Consider the following 20,103-nt stretch of genomic DNA (forward strand, 5'->3'; position numbering starts at 1 on the left):
ATCAGTATCTGCAAAAGATCTGTTCCTGCAAAAGATCCATTCCTGCAAAATGCATTCATAGTCTATGATATCTGCAGATCTCATACACACCTTGTTTAACAGATATTCATCTGCAGAGCAGATCCACCAGGATGGATTTTCAGATCTGCAGATGATCGTCAGATATGCAGATGATTGTTTGTTAAACAAGGTGTGTATGAGGATCTGCAGATATCATAGACTATGAATGCATTTTGCAGGAATGGATCTTTTGCAGGAACAGATCTTTTGCAGATGCTGATCTGTTGAATGTCTACAGCATCTTTGTGTGCAGCATCTTGCAAAGATTTTCATCTGATGGGGAGTTCAGCTCCATAGAATAGACTGTGTGGCATATGGCTCTCAGAGTAAATTTGAAATCAGCGCCGGTAGACTTGGGCGCAGGATACAGCGCTATAAGGATTATCCTGCTTCTGCACAAGTCCGGGCCGTTTTAATTACTATTCCCCCTCCAGGCCGCCATGGATAGTGGGGAATGAAATAATTCGGCTTCCAGCGTTTTCTCAAGCAACTTCGGCTCCGTCTTCTGACGGCGCCGACGTTACTCACTGATGCCGCTATAGACTGATTCCCATTACAGTCTATGGCGGCGCTGGCTGCGCCCAAATCTAGCAGCGCTGAAAAGCACTGCTCCGTGGCTCTCATACTACATGGAAGGGGGTAAAATTCATCTGTGATCTTGCCTCTTCCAAAGACTTTTATCCCAAGTGTGTATGTAGCCATAGACTATTAGCGGCAAAACGCAGCCTTTTCCGCAACGCTTGCGTTTCTGCTATGCAGCCTTTTCCGCAACGCTTGCGTTTCTGCTATGTGTGCACCTAGCCTTACTGATTTGTAGCTGTGACCACAGACAACAGCAGCGCCCATAATGAGAACTAATAGTAATAAATCTTTGTTGCTCTAAATAAAAGAAAAAAAAAGTTTTTTTTTTTATTCAACTCAGCTAACTGTTCATTTGTTAATTTTCCCTCCCTTTCTTCTACAGCTTACTGTCCCTCCCACAGCAAACATCATCTACAGCAGGGGTGCCCACACTTTATCAGCTCACGAGCTACTTTTAAAGTTACAGAGTCCAAGAGATCTACCAACATTTCATATGCTACCCGCCCCCTCTCCCCCCATCCACATATTGTCATGCTGGTAGCCAGGCAGTATAGATGGCTTAGTATAGGTGGCTTCAGTATAGGTAGATAGGTATAGATGCCTCTAGAATAGGTAGCTTAGTATAGGTGGCTTCAGTATAGGTAGATAGGTATAGATGCCACTAGTATTAGTAGCTAAATATAGGTGCCTTCTCTATAGGTAGCCCAGGTGCTGTCAATATAGTTATTCCTTACATCCCTTGAGCTCCAGCGGCGGTGTCTTTGACCCGTCCTGGTCTCCCCTCCTTCAGCTGTGGCTGGCTGAAGGGCAGATGAGCGAGCCGGCGGCTTTGAATACTCTCAAGCGGTGTTCGGGAGACGTGCGTGCTTGTGGGCGGAAGTGTTGTGCCCAGCATTGCACCTGCCATGACGTCGCGTCATGGCAGAACCGCCCCTGGCCTCTCCCCTCCCTTCCCTTATTGGCTGCAATCAGGAGAAGCTGCCAGAAAGAACCCTGCAGCAGAATTTGATGAGACGCGGCCAAGATCTACCCAGAAGGCGGTCGCGATCTCCGGTAGATCGCGACCGACCTATTGGGCACCCCCGATCTAAAGCCTAGGTTCTCAACATGTGGTACGCATACCCCGGGGGGGGGGTACTTCTGATGGTTATAGGGGGTACTCAGGCTTGATATAATTAACCAAGAATAACACATTTTTAGAAAATGATCTTATTTAAAACATCACCAAATTAGTATTTTAGCTAATTAAAAGCAATACTAAATGCTTGGAAATTGTTTAGAACCAGTTATCATGTACTACAATGAAATATATAGCTTTGTCAATGGGTAATCGCTGCCACCAAGTGCATGCCCAATTGACAATGCAACCAATTTCGGGCCGAAATTGCTTACAAGATGTCGGGTCGTCGTGGCTGGTCGGGTAAATGGCAGTAATGGCGAGCGATATCGGGATGAGTGACAACACCCCTGGCTCCGTACCCCTAATGTATAAATGTGTGTGCATGTATCCATTACCTGACCTGTGTCGGCGTGTCGCACTGCCCGTCAGTGTTCTGAATCCACCGCTCTTCCATTAGCGCCATACACGCCCCTGTCGCATAGCACGCTGGCGTGACATCAGAGACTTGTCGCTTGGTTACTATGTATAGGAAGGCACGCTCCTATCCAAGGAAGGCACACTCCTTACATAGCAGTGAGCACTGCTATGTAAGACGTGTACAGTGGCCACTTCTTCATATTTAGCAGTGCAGCTTAATGAATCAAGCCCATAGGGGTCAATTTTAGGGGGGAAAAAAGGGTTTACACTTATAGTTGAGGCAATAACTACATTTTGGCAATTTTTTTTTTTTTTGGGGGGGGGGGGGATGGTACAACCCCCATTTAAGTTCTACATCAGGGTCTCAGTGCTCAATCCAACTGGCCTAACTTGCTATCAATGTGTCAAATAATTGTTAATCTGAGGCTACCATCTTTTCTGAACTCATTATTCTTACCTCTTTTCTGAATATTTACAATTAAAATAAAAAACAAATTGGAATCATACAAAGAAGGACACCGAGAGCCCAATATAGTGTAGTAAGTATTGGCAAAGGATGAATACGTAGAGCAAGTAAATTTAAATAAATACTTACAAACCCAGGTCACCGCAAAGGCAACCACTGTAAATGCAGGTGAGGAGATTAGACCTGTCCCCGCTCAGGATTATGAAGTAGCTCTCTGTAGATCAGGAAAAAGGGGGTTACACCCCTCCACCAAGGGTGGACTCAGATATTGTACAAGAACAAACAGTCGCCAACAGGATAAAAAGGCCTAAAATTCTTAAAAATATAAGTACGCGTTTCACAATAATCGGGAGTGTGTAAATAAAATGTTCTGTGACTGTTCAAATCAACAGTTTTGTGTGTCTGCTTGGAGGAGGTAAGTCCACCACTACCTCCTCAGTCCTTTTTTATCCTGTTGCCCCCTCTGTTTGTTCTTGTACAAAATTTTGGAATCAGGTGTTTAAGTGGACCTGAACTCTTGCACAGGACAGAAGGAAAACAGAGAAATGCACCCTGTATGTATTTAGAGAGTTTAGCCTGTCTAATTCCCCCTTCATCTGTAACTAATCACCACAGCAATTTTATCTCTCAGCTTCGTCAGCTCAGGAATCTCTGCTACCTCGGCAGAGCAGCTAATTTGGAAACACAGGATGTTAACCATATGTCTGTTTCCATGAAAGCAGGAAGTAGACTCACTGCAGATTTATTGCAAGATTTGTATCAGCTGTAACAAAGAAATGTTTTTTTCTTTAAAGGTTAATATGCTGTTGCTTATCTTTTAGGGCAGAGAAGAAGTTCTTAGTTCAGGTCCGCTTTAAATGTGAGATGGAAAGAGCTTATCAGTTCAAAGTACCAAAACATCTTCTGAACTACTGAAAGCTGGGAGTGTGCTCACCCTCCTATACGCCTTCATTGCAGCAGATCTGTTTGTTCCAGTATTTCATTTTTCCATGATGTCCTACAAGCAGTGATGGGGTTAAGCTACAGAAGGTAGCCGAGGATTCAGAAGGGCGGCAGGTGCTCACAGGGCACTGAATTACTCAGACTTCTGTGTTTATATCTGTATTCACAGAGCACTTTACACTCACAATACATCAGGATAGGTACTCCATGGGGTTCCCTGGAGATGCCAATTCGTAGCAACCATAACTCTCAACCCTGCATGATGCCTTCTGCCTTATTCACTTAAAATGGGTAGCAATTTGCCCACTGGCACCGGGGATGCCATTAGCAGCGCTGCTTAGAGACGGCCTCTACAGCATCCAATATCTCTCTTTTTTTATTTTCTTGCTATAGGTGGTTTTCACAAACTGTGATTTAGAGATTGGAAGAAGCGTGGAGGTGGGTTGTGTCTGCGTAATGAGTGGCCCAGTCCTTTCCTGCTTATAGGTTTTCTACAACTGCCTGCAGAGACTGGGCTGCTTCTATGCAATCACAAATGAGACAAACAGTAAATCAGGACTCCGATGAACTATTGACCATAACAAAAATACCTGCCCAAGAGAACTACAGCCAGATTCTGTCACCGCCATGGTGCTGGGGATGAGCCTGAAATTGAACTGTAGGGAAACTGTTCTCCACAGGATGCAGAATTTAACAAGCCTAAGGCTCGTTTCCACTAGGAACGATTGCGCGAAATAGTGACATGGATGGTTACAGAGAGACATATACAGAGAAGAGCCTAGAGCAGTGATAACGAACCTATGTCTTTGTGTGGACAGTCTTAAGGGACAGGCAGGGCAGATTATTGCGTGGGTTATAGTTGCAGGGAGGTGGGGGAGGAGAAAAGTTTACATGCAGAGTGCGCAATGGAAGGGAGAAGTAACTCACCTTTCTAGGATCCACCTAGGAAGCACATGACCCATGGGGGATGGGGGGCGGCTGTGTATTATAAATACATCGAGCCCTCCAGAGCAGCTGTATTTTAAATTTGTTTTTAAAATGAATAACTTTGCACTGATTGAAAATTTGAGGTTAATAAACTTTGGATATGCCCTGGGTTGTGGCTTTATCCCTGTCTTTTGAATGCAATCACTCTTTCGAGTGCCCATTGTGGTGTGGATTCATCATGTGCTGAGGAGTGGTCATTATCTATTTTGGGTCATCAGACTATCCATATATGGGGAAAATCTGACAACTTTTACTGAGCGGGGAATCTGGCAATTTATACTAAGGGGAGGGGGGCGACGCCTGGCTACCCATACAGGGGGCCTTCTGGCTAGCTATACTGAGGGGGTCATCTGGCTACCTTTAATGGGGGAATCATTTGACTATCTATACAGAGGGGTGGTGGGTGGAGAGTATCTGCCAATCTATGTTGGGTATAGCACTTAGGTTAGGCCTCTTCCACATGGGAGGCGATAGACAGTGGATTCACTGCCTGTCAGCTGCTCTCGTGCACTGTCCATATGCTTGCTTGAGCTTGATACCAGTGGTGACTAGGTGTTCCTCCATGATTACACATCTGAGCATGGCTGCAGCCATGCTCTGAGGCAGTGATCTGGTGCTGTGTAACGCCACCACGTGTTAAATGATGACATGCGTGGGGCATCAAATACTGCAATTTGCCTGCATGTTATTGCAGCCAAAAGGAGAGTTTGAACTGCCCGGCAAGTGCTCAGTTCAGCTTCCTGCGTAAAGGAGGCACTTTAAAGAGAATCTGTACTCTAAAATTCTTACAATAAAAAGCATACCATTCTATTTATTATGTTCTCCTGGGCCCCTCTGTGCTGTTTCTGCCACTCCCTGCTGCAATCCTGGCTTGTAATTGCCAGTTTTATGCAGCATTTACAAACAAAAGACATGATTGCTAACCAGAGTGTGATAGGCTGAGAGGAGCTCAGTCTGTGACTCACACAGAGCCAGCAGGGGGCGTGGAGAGGGTGTGTATAGCTTCTATCCTATCACAAGCAGACCAGCACATTCCTGCCTGAGTGCCTGAGCCCGACAAAGCCGTCAGAGGAAAGAAGATTAGATTATATAACAGAGATAATACAGCCACTGTGCAACTAGGAAAGGCTGCAGTAAGACAGACCACATTAGAACAGGTATAGGAACTTATAGGATAGAAGAAATAGAAGAAATAAGGCTGAACATTTTGTTACAGAGTCTCTTTAAGATAAATATGTGGGTTTTGGTTTGAAGTTTGGGTGCTCAATCTTTACAATGTTCACCATCATTGGCCTAATGGATTAGCCATCTCTGTCTATGCTGCAGCTGCATAGGCCCTAGATAACATGGGGGCCTCTGTATGGCTGCACGGCCTGCACATGCCTATGTCTGCCCCTGGTGCCAACCATTGTTTTTAGTGGTTTTATCTTTTTTGTGTACTTTCCTAATTTTTGATTATCTAATAAACATTGGTATGTTGTGTGGATAACCTCATTAGTCACATTTTCTTCCCTTTAGCAGTTAAGTATGTAATTGTACATGGTCCAGCATAGGTTTTGTGAGGACACAGTGTGACCTCTGTTTCTTTATTTTCTTCTAAATTCATGATTACCTACTGTATTGTTTAGTGTTTCCAACTCCAATCTCTCCAGACCGCTGTCATTTCCTGTACCAGTTGTAGCCGTTTCCACTTCCAATCACTCTATACCACTGTCATCTCCTGTACCAGTTGTAGCTGTTGTTTCCCCTTCCAATCACTCTAGACCAATGTACTCTCCTGTACAAGTTGGATCTAGTGTTTCCACTTCCAATCACTACAGACTACTGTCATCTCCTGTACCAGTTGGATCTAGTGTTTCCACTTCCAATAACTCCAGATCACTGTCATCTCCTGTACTAGAAGAACGAAGAAGGTCCGCACAATGCTCCTAAGGAGTTTGCAGCAGTGGGGACCAGACTGAAGGAGAGGGGGTACCCTACCTGGATGATTAACAGAGCGCGGGTCAGGGCGAATTCCAAGAGCAGGGATTCTTTGCTAAAAAATGCGGATGACCCAGGAGGAAATGCAGGGGTATCTAGGCCTACTTTTGTCACAACATATAGTAAGGAATTTGATAAGATTGTGTCTATTCTTAAAAAATATCTCCCAGTTTTGGAGGGTGACGAAGATCTACGCTGTGTTTTGCAACAGGGAGTACGCTTTGCAAGCAGGCGTGCTCCAACTCTGGCCCAGTCTTTGTCTCCTAGCCTGTATGAGTCCCGAACCAGGTCCTCTACCTGGTTAAACTTGTTGGGATTATACAGATGTGGAGTGAGAACGTGTCACTACTGTAAAGTCCACACCCGTACTCGGGTTGCCACGTCGACTTCGAATGGACGCAGTTTCCCCATTAGGCAATTTATTAACTGCGGGACGTCGAATGTGGTGTATCTTATTACCTGTGGGGCATGCGCCCTACAGTATGTGGGATGCACCACAAGACCATTACGCGCTAGAATAGGGGAACATTACTGCGGTCCGGCCTGGCTTAGCGATAACGTTTCCAATGTGGCGAAACATTTTCGCCAGGTCCACCAAGGTGACATGTCCTCTTTCTCCTTCCATGCCTTAGAGAGGGTCTTGCCTGCACAGAGAGGGGGTGATACAACCAAACGGCTCAAGAGCCGGGAGGCCCTATGGATTTTTAGATTGGGCACAAGGCTCCCAAAAGGCCTGAACTCCCGCAGGGATTTGGCGCTCCTGACTTAAGTCTGCATTTTCTGTGTACACGCTGCTCCCTGATGGTTTTAATTGTACAAATTACTATTTCTATATATTTTTATATTTTTATTATCACTTTTCTAACATACATTTTGGTGTTGGACTTGATTGGTATTTTGTATGTTATGCCTGTATGCCTACTGCTTTGACCCAATTTTCAGCCATGGATCAAGCAGTAATGTTCATTTTTGCTTTTATTTATTTTACATTGTATGTATCCCTTCCTGTGTGTGGGGCTAGGGGTGTTTCCCTGGGCGTGTGCCCAGGAGCCACCCACCCCATCGGAGAAGGGTATATAGGAGGCTTTGTACCATTTGCACTCTGGCTATGATTAAGGACCAGTTGGTCCGAAACATGTCAGCTGGATTTATGTGTTGACCTTTTTTGGATACGTCCATAAATAAAGACCAAGGATCTTAGGAGCATTGTGCGGACCTTCTTCGTTCTTCAAGTTTGCATTGGATTAGCTACCCTGGTCTGGCACTGCTCTATCTGGGATGAGCGGTTTCTACCTTCTCCTCTATCTCCTGTACTAGTTGTATCTAGTGTTTCCAATTCCAATCACTACAGACTACTGTCATCTCCTGTACCAGTCGGATCTAGTGTTTCCAACTCCAATCTCTCCAGACCACTGTCATCTCCTGTACAAGTTGAATCTAGTGTTTCCACTTCCAATCACTCTAGACCACTGTCATCTCCTGTGCCAGTTGGATCTAGGGTTTCCAACTCCAATCACTCTAGACCACTGTCATCTCCTGTACCAGTTGAATCTAGTGTTTCCAAGCCCAATCCTCTCAGACCACTGTCATCTCCCTCACCTGTCGTATCCCGTGTATCAATCTCTAATCACCCCAGGCCACTGCCATTCCCCTTACCTGTTGTATCTAGTGTTTCCAACTTCAATCACTTAAGGCAACTACCTTACCTGTTTAGAGATGGATACATTACATACAACAAATAAGGAAGAGGACAGTGGCCTGAAGTGCTTGAAATTGGAAACACTAGATACAACAGGTAAGGGTGCGGGGGCGACTGTGACAGTGGCATGGAGTGATTAGAGATGGAAACACTAGACACATTATTTCATGTAGATAGATACACGATGCAAGTAGATTATAATTAGTACAAGTATAAGATGCAGTAATTGAAGATGGCTATACTGAATACAACAGGTAAGAGAAATGACAGTGGCCTGGAGTGATTGGAGATGGATACACCAGACACATTACTATACATACAGTATCTCTTACTTGTCAGATCCAGTATATCCATCTCCAATTACTGCAAGCCACTGTCAACACCCTTACCTGTATGTAGTGTATCCATCTCCAATCACTCCAGGCCACGTTCATCTCCTTTGTTGTTTGTATCCATCTTCAATCACTTCAGGCCACAGTCATCACCCTTCCCTGTTGTATCTAGTGTATCTATCTTAAATCACAGCCAGACACCCCCCACCTCCCCTACTTACTGTTTTTACTGTACTCAGCTACCTTTACCTTTAGCCAAAGCAATCTTATTTATGTATTCTATGTAGTGTACTCATTTCCAATCACTCCATCTTCCTTACCTGCTGTATCTTGTATATCCAACTCACTGCCACCCACTGATACCTATTTTCCCCACCCAATCCAGTATACCCCTCTATACCTACTCTCTCTGACCTCCAGCCACTGCTATCTTTCTTGCCTACCATATCTAGAACTCATCTTGCCTACATCCCTCTTGGATCTAATGTTCCACTGCCTCTTAGACTGTCAGCTTCTTGGATCAGGGCCTTTTTCACTTCCCTTGTTTAGCATATATATGTCCTTTTAACTGAAGTGTGCAAGTTGCACCCTTTTATTTAGTAAAGTATAGCACTGTTTACCTGGCTGGTGCTTTAAACATTTTAGCAATGATAAAGGCCAACAATGAAGATAAGAATAATATATTTTCCATGATCGCAATGACACTGAACTGGCAGTGATACTGACACAAAAACATTATCAATGAGCAGGAGAGGTCTCATCAGAAACAAGGCTGCCGGTTAGTGAATCATGGGCTGTTTATCACTTCAAGCCTTGCCCTGAGAATCATCCTAAGAAGCACTGAAATATAAAGCACTGAAATGCTGCAGTGAAGGAATAAACTTTATCACTTACCCCCAGCAGCTCATTCTGACCCAGCGGTGCTCATCCTCAAGCAGTAAACTCGGAGTTCCTCTGCAAGTGGTACCCGCAGCCTCCCCCTAAATCTCAGCTCAGCACAGCATCTGCTGGTGTCTGCAGGAGAGAGAGAGGACTGCAACCCAGATGAGAAGGGAAAAATATGCCAGTTTCCGTGTGTGAGTGCAGGCGAGGGAGGGGCAGGGTGTCTGTGGGGAGAGATTTAGCCTCAGCTTTGTTTCTCCGATCTCAGATTGTTAAATCACTTTCCAGCATCTTAATGGGGGATGTCCACTCCCCTAGGAGGAGATGGAGAAACCCGATCGCTGGTAGGCAGCGCTGGAGAATGGGAAGTGTCAGATTGCCGGGTCCAGGGATGTGTCTACACGCAAAGATAATGTACTGGTGGTGAGCGTTTAAGCCCGCCAGCTCGGGAAAGCACGGCAGAACATTAGCAATGTCATATCTGAGAATTCCCACCGGGAGCTGAACGCAGCTTTCCCTTCAAGTCGCTCACCAGCTTGGATTTTTATTCATTCTTAATGTTGGAGACTTAATTAAACCATCCCCAGCGAGAGGGAGAACATGATGCATCTATTACATGCAGGCTGCACATTAATCCAGCTATGATACAATAACTCCCACGGACTCTGTTGTCTGTTGGGTTACAGGATGAGTCGTGTGTGTGATCAATGATACATAAGTTACAGGCAAAGTGCAGAGTCCATGTATTCTATACAACACCTAATTAATTTCAGGCAAAGTGCAGAGTCCATGCATCCTATAGAACACCTAAATCATGTCAGGCAAAGTACAGAGTCCATGCATCCTACAGAACACCTAAATCATTTCAGTCAAAGTACAGAGTCCATGCATCCTATAGAACACCTAAATCATGTCAGGCAAAGTACAGAGTCCATGCATCCTACAGAACACCTAAATCATTTCAGTCAAAGTACAGAGTCCGAGCATCCTATAGAACACTTAAATCATGTCAGGCAAAGTACAGAGTCCATGCATCCTACAGAACACCTAAATAATTTCAGTCAAAGTACAGAGTCCGAGCATCCTATAGAACACCTAAATCATGTCAGGCAAAGTACAGAGTCCATGCATTCTATAGAACGCCTAAATCATGTTAGGCAAAGTACAGAGTCCATGCATTCTATAGAACCCCTAAATCATGTCAGGCAAAGTACAGAGTCCATACATCCTATAGAACGCCTAAATCATGTCAGGCATAGTACAGAGTCCATGCATCCTATAGAACGCCTTAATCATGTCAGGCATAGTACAGAGTCCATGCATCCTATAGAACGCCTAAATCATGTCAGGCAAAGTACAGAGTCCATGCATCCTATAGAACGCCTGAATCATGTCAGGCAAAGTATGGAGTGCATGCATTCTATAGAACAGCTGAATCATTTCAGGCACAGTACGGACTCCATGCATTCTACAGATCGCCTAAACCATTTCAAGCAAAGTATGGAGTCCATGCATCCTATAGAACACCTAAATCATGTCAGGCAAAGTACAGAGTCCATGCATCCTATAGAACGCCTAAATCATGTCAGGCAAAGTACAGAGTCCATACATCCTATAGAACGCCTAAATCATGTCAGGCAAAGTATGGAGTGCATGCATTCTATAGAACAGCTGAATCATTTCAGGCAGGGTACGGACTCCATGAATTCTACAGAACGCCTAAACCATTTCAAGCAAAGTATGGAGTCCATGCATCCTATAGAATGCCTAAATCATGTCAGGCAAAGTACAGAGTCCATACATTCTATAGAACACCTAAATCATGTCAGGCAAAGTACAGAGTCCATGCATTCTCTAGAACGCCCCAAATCAATAATTTCAGGCAAAGTATAAAGTCCATGCATTCTATAGAACGCCCCAAATCAATAATTTCAGGCAAAGTATAAAGTCCATGCATTCTATAGAACGCCTAAATCAATCATTTCAGGCACAGTACGGAGTTCATGTATTCTATAGAACCTAGGTTCCCAACGTGTGGTACATGTAACCCAGGGGATACTTCTAATGGTTCCAGGGGGTACTCAGGCTTAATATACTTAACCAAGAATAACAAGTTTAGAGTTTTAGAAAATGATAGATTTTATTTAAACAACACAAAATTAGTGTTTTAGCTACTTAAAAGCAATAGTAAATGCTTGGAAATTGTTTAGAACCAATTACGATGTAATACGATTAAATATATATTTGTCAAGAGGTACTTGTGGTAATGTTTACTATGCTACGGGGTACTTGGTGAGTACAGGGTTTTTAAAGGATACATCCAGGCATTTAAAAATTTTTTAATTCCACTTACCTGGGGCTTCCTCCAGCCCCTGGCAGCCGTCCTGTGCCCTCGATGCAGCTCCGGTGGCTCCCGGTGTCCTCCGCTGCAGAAACCTCGCCAGGTCGGCTTCCGGGTCGGCTTCCTGTGAGCTCCACGGCACGGGTCACTTGGTCTGCAAGATGTCATCAGGACTGTACTGCAAGTGCGCAGTAGTTTTGCGCCTGCGCAGTACAACCCTTATGATGTCGGGCAGATCACATGACCCGCGCCGTGGAGCTCACAAGAAGCCGACCCAGAAGCCGACCTGGCGAGGTTTCTGCAGCGGAGGACACCGGGAGCCACTGGAATTAGATTTTAAAATGCCTGGATGTATCCTTTAAAGGGGTACATACCAATAAAATGTTGAGCAACACTGCTATAGAAACACCTAAATCATATCAAGCAAAGTACAGAGTCCATGCATTCTATAGAACGCCTCAATCATTTCAGGCAAAGTACAGAGTCCATGCATTCTATAGAACGCCTCAATCATTTCAGGCAAAGTATGGAGTCCATACATTCTATAGAACGCCTAAATCATGTCAGGCAAAGTATGGAGTCCATGCATTCTATAGAACGCCTCAATCATGTCAGGCAAAGTACAGAGTCCATACATTCTATAAAACGCCTAAATCATGTCAGGCAAAGTACAGAGTCCATGCATTCTATAGAACGCCTCAATCATTTCAGGCAAAGTACAGAGTCCATACATTCTATAGAATGCCTAAATCGTCAGGCAAAGTACAGAGTCCATGCATTCTATAGAACGCTTCAATCATTTCAGGCAAAGTATGGAGTCCATGCATTCTATAGAACGCCTCAATCATTTCAGGCAAAGTATGGAGTCCATGCATTCTATAGAACACCTACGGTAAATCATAGAACGCCTCAATCATTTTCAGTACAGAGTCCATGCATTCTATAGAATGCCTAAATCGTCAGGCAAAGTACAGAGTCCATGCATTCTATAGAACGCCTAAATCATGTCAGGCAAAGTGTGGAGTCCATGCATTCTATAGAACACCTAAATCATTTCAGGCAAAGTACAGAGTCCATACATTCTATAGAACGCATCAATCATGTCAGGCAAAGTATGGAGTCCCTGCATTCTATACAACGCCTCAATAATTTCAGGCAAAGTACAGAGTCCATACATTCTATAGAATGCCTAAATCGTCAGGCAAAGTACAGAGTCCATGCATTCTATAGAACACCTAATTCATTTCAGGCAAAGTATGGAGTCCATACATTCTATAGAACGCCTAAATCATTTCAGGCAAAGTAAGAAAAATCAAAAGGTTTTTTTTTATTATTATTCAAGTGAAAGATCGGATTGCCCGTTTTTTTTCTTGGTCAGGTGGAAATTTCTAATCATTTTTTGCAATATTGTATGGTATGTGATAGATTGACAATTTCGCAATGTAGAGATGCAAGCAATTTTTTTTTAAGTTTTCAATCATTTTTTTCTCATAATTGGGAAAAACGTAGCACGTGTGTGGTACATTGGTCAGATTTTTTTCGAATGTTACAATCAGAAAAATTGATTGTCAATCTTGAAATGAGAAGAAATGTAGAAAATTGTACAGTGTGTGGCCACCTTTAATCATTTCAGGCAAAGTACAGAATGCTTTATATTTTGCACCTTGCATAGACATTTCACAGAATGCTGTACCTACAGGCGAATCAGGAAAGTATGTCATGAAAAAGAAAAACCATTAATTCATTTTATCGATCAATTATTGTGGTATCGTTTTTGGCACTGAATTCCTGGGTTTCTTGTGATCTAAGTTATATCGTTACTGCATTTAAAGAGATACTGAAGCGAAAAAAAAATTATGATATAATGATTTGTATGTGTAGTACAGCTAAGAAATAAAACAATAGGAGCAGAGACATAAGTCTAATATTGTTTGTAGTATAGGAAGAGTTAAGAAACTGCACTTATCTATGCGACAGAGCCATTGAGCTCCACGACTTTCAAAGTCGCAGAAAGCTCTGACTTCTGAAGCTTGTTATCTCAAGTGTCTGGCACTGTATTGTTTGTTTTTCTGCAGGAGGACAGTTCAAAAGTTCACTGGCCTGCTCTGTACAATCATTATGTTGAGTAGTGTGTAAACTGCAAATATTAGAGAATGATGCAATGTTATAAATAAAAACTATATAACTGAAAGTAAAAAAAGAGAATTTTTTTTTGCTACTAATGTTCTAGTAATTATCCGTACTATAAATACAATTCATTATATCATAATTTTTTTTCACTTCAGTGTCTCTTTAAAGACAACAGACAGAAGGTAACAGAAAGTTATCATGAGGAAATGGAAAGTTATTATGGGATTAATGTTTTGCACACTGCTCACTCTGATGTTGAGACTGCGGTAGAAGCTAAAAGACTTGACGGAAATAGAAACTGAAAATACAGGCACAAAAATGAATACCGAGCCCTGGCAAGCAATGCCCTTATGCATCTTTGGGGGGATCACAACACAATCTCCCATATCTGACATCACAGAGGGGCGGGGTGACTTGTGCGATCTGTCAGCGGTCATCATGAACCTGGCGGTATATTGCTTTTTACTAACTTAAGCTAGAATCACACTTATTAAAATTTGCACATGATGTGAATGTGCAAAGATATGTTTGCTGCATAACTAATGAAAGTCAATGGAAAAAATCACACTTCTGCTAAAATATGTGGTTTCATTTTCGTATCTTTGCTTGTGTTAAAAAAAACATATTGCTTGCAACATAAATTTGCATATAACATGCAAATATCCATTGACATTTATTACCGGCTATTAAAGTGGACCTGAACTCTTGCACAGGACAGAAGGAAAACAGAAAAATGCACCCTGTGTGTATTTAGAGAGTTTAGCCTGTCTAATTCCCAATCATCTGTGACTAATCAACACTGTAATTTGATCTCTCAGCTGTGTCAGCTGGATACCTCGGGAGAGCAGCTAATTTGTAAACACAGGTCGTTAAAGAGACTCTGAAGTCTCATAAAATTCACATTTTTATTTTAAAAATCTCTTTAACATCAATGCCCTAACTAAAACGCTCCATCCCCACGGCTGCTCACTAACTAAACCACCCAAACTCCCCGGGGCACACTGCGAGGAGCGCTTCCGTGAGAGGCAGAGCTTTCGGCTGCAGCTCTGCCTCTACACGCCTCTATCAGCGCGGATCGCCGCCTCCGCCCCTCTCAGTCTTCCTTCACTGAGAGGGGCAGGGAGAGGCGGAGATGCGTGCGGATTGACGCGCATGGAGGCAGAGCTGCAGCTGAAAGCTCTGCCTCCTGGGGCAGCAAAATCCACGACCAAGAAAGTCGTGTATTTTGCAGGGGGGATTTAGTTAGAGTTCAGCCACAGAGATGCGGCGTTTAAGTAGGGCAATGATGTTAAAGTGATTTTTAAAATAAAAATGTGAATTTTATGAGACTTCAGAGTCTCTTTAACCCTATGTCTGCTTCCATGAAAGCCGGAAGTAGAGACACTGCAGAATTATTGCAGGATTTGTCTCAGCCGTAACAAAGAAATGTTTTTTTCTGTTGCTTATCTTTTAGAGCAGAGGTCCTAAGTTTGGTCCGCTTTAAAAAAAAAAAAAAAAAATTAAATCGCACACGAAAATTTGCATACAAAGTAGAATTTTAACATAAATAAACACTACATTTTAGGCAATGATAAGTGTGGGCATCGGGAGCCTTAAGGCCCGCTCTTCCTGTAATCATTAGTCACTGTATGTCTGAAAAACTCACTAGGGGTTGAGGACGTTCCTCACCAAAAAGCACCTCTTCGATCTGCTGCTACCGTTCAATCACCAAGAAATGACCCAGGACTTCCAAAGCACAAGACCAATCATCAAAATAACAAAGCAATTTTGTGTAAAGAAAGAAAGTGAATTGCAGTTCTGAATGTCACTCTAGCCTTTCCCATAGCTCCATGACAGTTCTGCTCATTTTCTTTTCCTCTCCTGTGAGAATACGCCACACTTTATTGCTTCAAATACATGTCGCCAATAAAAGCAAGAAAGCAATTTGTAATTCAAAATGATGTTCTAGCCTTTCCCAATCACCACAAGTATCACACATCAGTTCTTGTCAGTTATATATCAGTTGCTGACAGTGAGGGCCCGTTTCCACTATAGCGTTGCGGAATCGCCGGCGAATCACCGCAGGAAAATCGCATGCGGGTGCAATTCCGCATGCGTTTTTTGCCGCGATTTCGCATGCGATTTCGCATAGGTAAGGGTGATGCGATTTTAACCATGTCACTGCCTGTGTGAATTAACATGGGTACCTATGCGAAATCACATGCGAAATCGCGGCAAAAAACGCATGGGGAAAACGCATGCGATTTCCCTATTAAATACATTGCGTGCGATTCGCCTGCATTCCACACGCAGGCGAATTCTGAGGGCCCTACCCTGCAGATTTTTTCTGCACAGAAAAACGTGCAGGAAAACGCACAAGTGGAAACAGTCCCATCCACTTGCACTGGCTATGCGAATTCGCATGTGGGCACCGCATGCGAATTCGTGATAGTGGAAACGGGCCCTTATAGCTGAAAAGACAACTGATGAGCAAGGTAATGCCCATGTTTCCCTATGGCTCAAGTGAGCAATATAGCAGTTTAACAGTGTGCTGACCCGGTAGCTGTTACAGGGTCATTGCCATTTTTTAAACCGGAAGACGGACAATTTCATCGATCACAGTGGACAAACAGGATGCAGGAGAGGAGAAATAGATTGAGGAGTAGATTAAGTATGATGTGTATGTTTATTTTGACTTTTAGTTTTAAATTCAGGTTTGCTGTAAGCAGTCCTGAAACCATCAGCATACAATCCAAGTCATGCAAAGTCCTCCAAATGTATAAGAATTTATAATCCTGCACTTCTTTCATGCCACACATGGGCTTAGCAATCACCCCTGTCCCAGAGGCTTTGTGCGCCCCTCTTCCTTCCTCTCCCCAACCACAAGTTCAGCCATTTAGCACCGCCCCCAATCCCCCTCCCCCTGTTCACTTACAAAAATGGTGTAATTTGTTCCTGCTTCCGGATGCTGCTTCACAGCAGCAAGCTCTCTGCTGCCATTTGCCATGACCCGCATGGGGTTCAGGGACCAAACGGTGCCCCATGCTATCATTTTTTGCAGGTGGGCCCTATCAAGTCCGGTTACGCCCCTAATGCCACATAAGGTCCCCTTTATCAAGAATGAGAATAAAACAGTGAAGGCTGCTTATTGCACTTAGTTTACTCATTTTCTGCATTGTATTATACTTCTGAGTCTGCCCCTGTGCACTCGTACCCTCAGGACAGAGCACTGGCTACCTGACCCCCAGTGCTTGTCCGGCCTGGATTATCATGGTTATGCACAATTCTGTACAGTTTACCATGTAGTCACACAGCACAGAGCACCCATTGGCCGCTAATGCTTTCATGCACTCAGCAGCAATTCATTTGTAGAGATTAGCCGGCAAATCTCCCTGGGCTTAGCGTGTCATTTGCATTAACCCTTCGCTGATTGGATAGGCCAGCAATGAACGACTCGACAATGAGTTCCGCCGCGATGCTGGAGATAGGAGATTAGGGAGACCAGATGCTCCCCCTGCACTCTGCTGCTGGATCTCTGCGAGCATTAATGCACAGGCCGGCACACATAATACGCTCGCTATTTTTATAGCATTGCCACCAGGGAGCTCCATTCAGAGGAGCAGGACTATATTTATCTGTATGAACCTTCATCTTCTAAAATATTTACCAGGGCAGTAAAAGCTAATCGCATATAGGAGAGGCCCAATTTCCCACTTCAGCTATAGCTAACCACAGACAAATGTTCCATTATTATGCATTTATAGAAACCTGACATTTTCCACAGCTCTTGAGTATGGAGGACATTGAACAATTTATGCCACTAACTGTTCCTCAGGAGAGCTCACAATATGCCTATCACAGTCTAAAGCCCCATCTACACGATATGATTCTTTGTGCGATTTGATTACAATTCTATTTACGATCCGATTAAATCCGACACGATTCAATTCTGTTTAAATCTTCGCCGGCTGCGTTTTTGGTTCTTCTTGAAAGTACTTTGGGCTGTGCTCGCAAGTGCGCAGCATGAAGCCACACGTCTTCTTATGTCTTCGGAGACCCAAATGCCTCTTGGACTCTTGAAAACGGGAAGGCTCTAAGACAGGGGTCTCAAACTCGTGGCCCGCGGGCCATTTGCGGCCCTCAATACAATATTTTGTGGCCCGCGCTGGCAAAAGCTTACTTATAGTTTGCTTCAGTGCTCCCAAGTAATCCGCCGCATCCCCGCCGCTAAACGAGGGCTGCAGAGCCCCCAAATCGCCCGGGGGGCAATCCGCCAGCATTTCCTGGAAGGGGCAGAGCTTTCAGCTTCAGCTCTGCCCCTCCTGACGTCAATCGCCACACGGATCTTCGCCTCTCCCCGCCCCTCTCTGTGAAGGAAGAGGCGCAGCGATTGACGTCAGGAGGGGCAGAGCAGAAGCTGAAAGCTCTGCCCCTTGCAGGAAGCTGAAAGCTCTGCCCCTTGCAGGAAATGCCGGCGGATTGCCCCTTGGGGGATTTGGGGGTTTCGCAGCCCTCGTTTTGCGGCGGAGACACGGCGGATTACTTGTAATGGGAGCACTGAAGCGAACTATAAGGTAAATATAGGCAAAATAGTTCGCCTCCGTGTGAATTTGATTTTGAAATAAAAATCAATGCAAGGGATGGGGGACGGGACAGGGGGAGGGGGGTTGGCGCGGGAGCTGCTGATTGATTGATTTCCTTATGCGGCCCAGCCTCATCCTGACTTTGCCTCCTGCGGCCCCCCAGGTAAATTGAGTTTGAGACCCCTGCTCTAAGAGATCCATTCTCTGACATAGCATTCAATAAAAATGTATTTTCCTATTTTTCATCACACATACAGTTATCATATTTGCTTTTGTGTACAAGCAATATTGTCTGTTTACAAATTACAAGTTCCCAAAGTACAGTTTATCTGCTCTGAAAGCTGCCATTGTATTTTAGTGCGTAGCTTTTGTGTTTAGATATTAAAATCTATCTAGTGATCATTTCTCAGCTCTCTCTGCTTCTCAGCTCAGGGCAGCTCAGTTTCAGCACTTTGCTAATATTTACTAATTGTAGCTGGAAAAAAGGAATATGAACAAAATATAATGTTATCACCTGTTTGGATGTGGCAGGAAACTTTCCACTGAAGAAGAAATTGCTGTGTTCAACTGTTTGAATGCAGTTCTGCTACCAATTTTTGTGGATCTGTTGAGTTTCGCACCACTTTAAGTCAAAAAGGGTAAAGTTGAAGAAAATATTTGACACAGAGCAGGATTGCTGTTAGATAACAGTGCTCCCCGATAATAAAAAGCTGCTTAGCAGAAGGCTCTGTTGCTCTGGCCACCAGCTCAGTACGCAGGGAGAGAAAGTGCAGTCTCCTCAGAGTACACCTACATTCTGCGCATTGAGGACAATTATTATTATTATTATGCATTTATATGGCATTAACATCCCCTGCAGCCTTTTCTAGTGGTAAAAGAAAGAACTGTATTGTGAAGTCTTTCTGCTGTAAGGCAATGGATGGAGAGGCAGGAACCATAAAACCTGAACAATGGCCACATATTACTAAGTGGAAATGAAATATATAATTATGGCTTGCATAGAAAAACATACATATACTGTACACAATACTAGTACCAACTGCGAACATTAAAGTCTAATTGACGATAGCATAACTGTATTGTGCAGCTTTCCTGCTATCTTAGCCCAAACTGTCTGCCTCTGCTATGCTATTTGAGGATTTGTGAATGCAATCTTGTGATCAACACAAGACTGAAATAGAACAAGGAAACAAGGCAAATAAGCTGTGCTTTCTTCAGCTGAAAGGATGTACACAGATTATTCACCTTAGCTATGCCACTGCACATACATGCTTATAGGACAACCAAAGTGATGTGACATGATGAGACAGACATGTGTATGTACAGTGCCTAGCACACAAATAACTATGTTGTCTTACTTTTTTTCTTTCTCTGTCTGAAAGAGTTAAACATCAGGTATGCAAGTGATAGTTTGTTTTGGTCGGGACTGGGTCTGACTTTGGCATAACCCTCACTGATAAGGAATTACAGCCATAAAATACTTTCCTGGCAGTAAATGGCTTCCTGGAGCAGGAAAGAGATAAAAAGGGTCAATATTTCATACATTTGAGCTCTGGCATGCTTAAATGAAAGTGTAAATGAGCTGAAACAATGAAACAGTAAA

At 43.7% G+C, this 20,103-nt stretch overlaps 1 protein-coding gene across 3 annotated transcripts in view; it reads right to left on the reverse strand.

Moving 5' to 3' along the window:
• The window catches only part of GRID2IP (Grid2 interacting protein), a 300,286-nt gene that overhangs the window by 150,682 nt on the left and 129,501 nt on the right, over nucleotides 1-20,103 (reverse strand). Inside the window, exon 1 of one of the 3 annotated variants that reach the window (XM_068244300.1) lies at nucleotides 9,480-9,644. The exons of the other annotated variants lie outside the window; for them this stretch is intronic. Coding sequence (XP_068100401.1) covers nucleotides 9,480-9,493 — 14 coding nt within the window. The 5' untranslated portion in view covers nucleotides 9,494-9,644. Of the gene's footprint in view, nucleotides 1-9,479; nucleotides 9,645-20,103 lie in introns of those variants that run through there. 3 annotated transcript variants of the gene reach the window in all.

This window comes from Hyperolius riggenbachi, chromosome 7, assembly GCF_040937935.1.
Source record: "Hyperolius riggenbachi isolate aHypRig1 chromosome 7, aHypRig1.pri, whole genome shotgun sequence".
Classification (NCBI taxonomy): Eukaryota; Metazoa; Chordata; class Amphibia; order Anura; family Hyperoliidae; genus Hyperolius; species Hyperolius riggenbachi.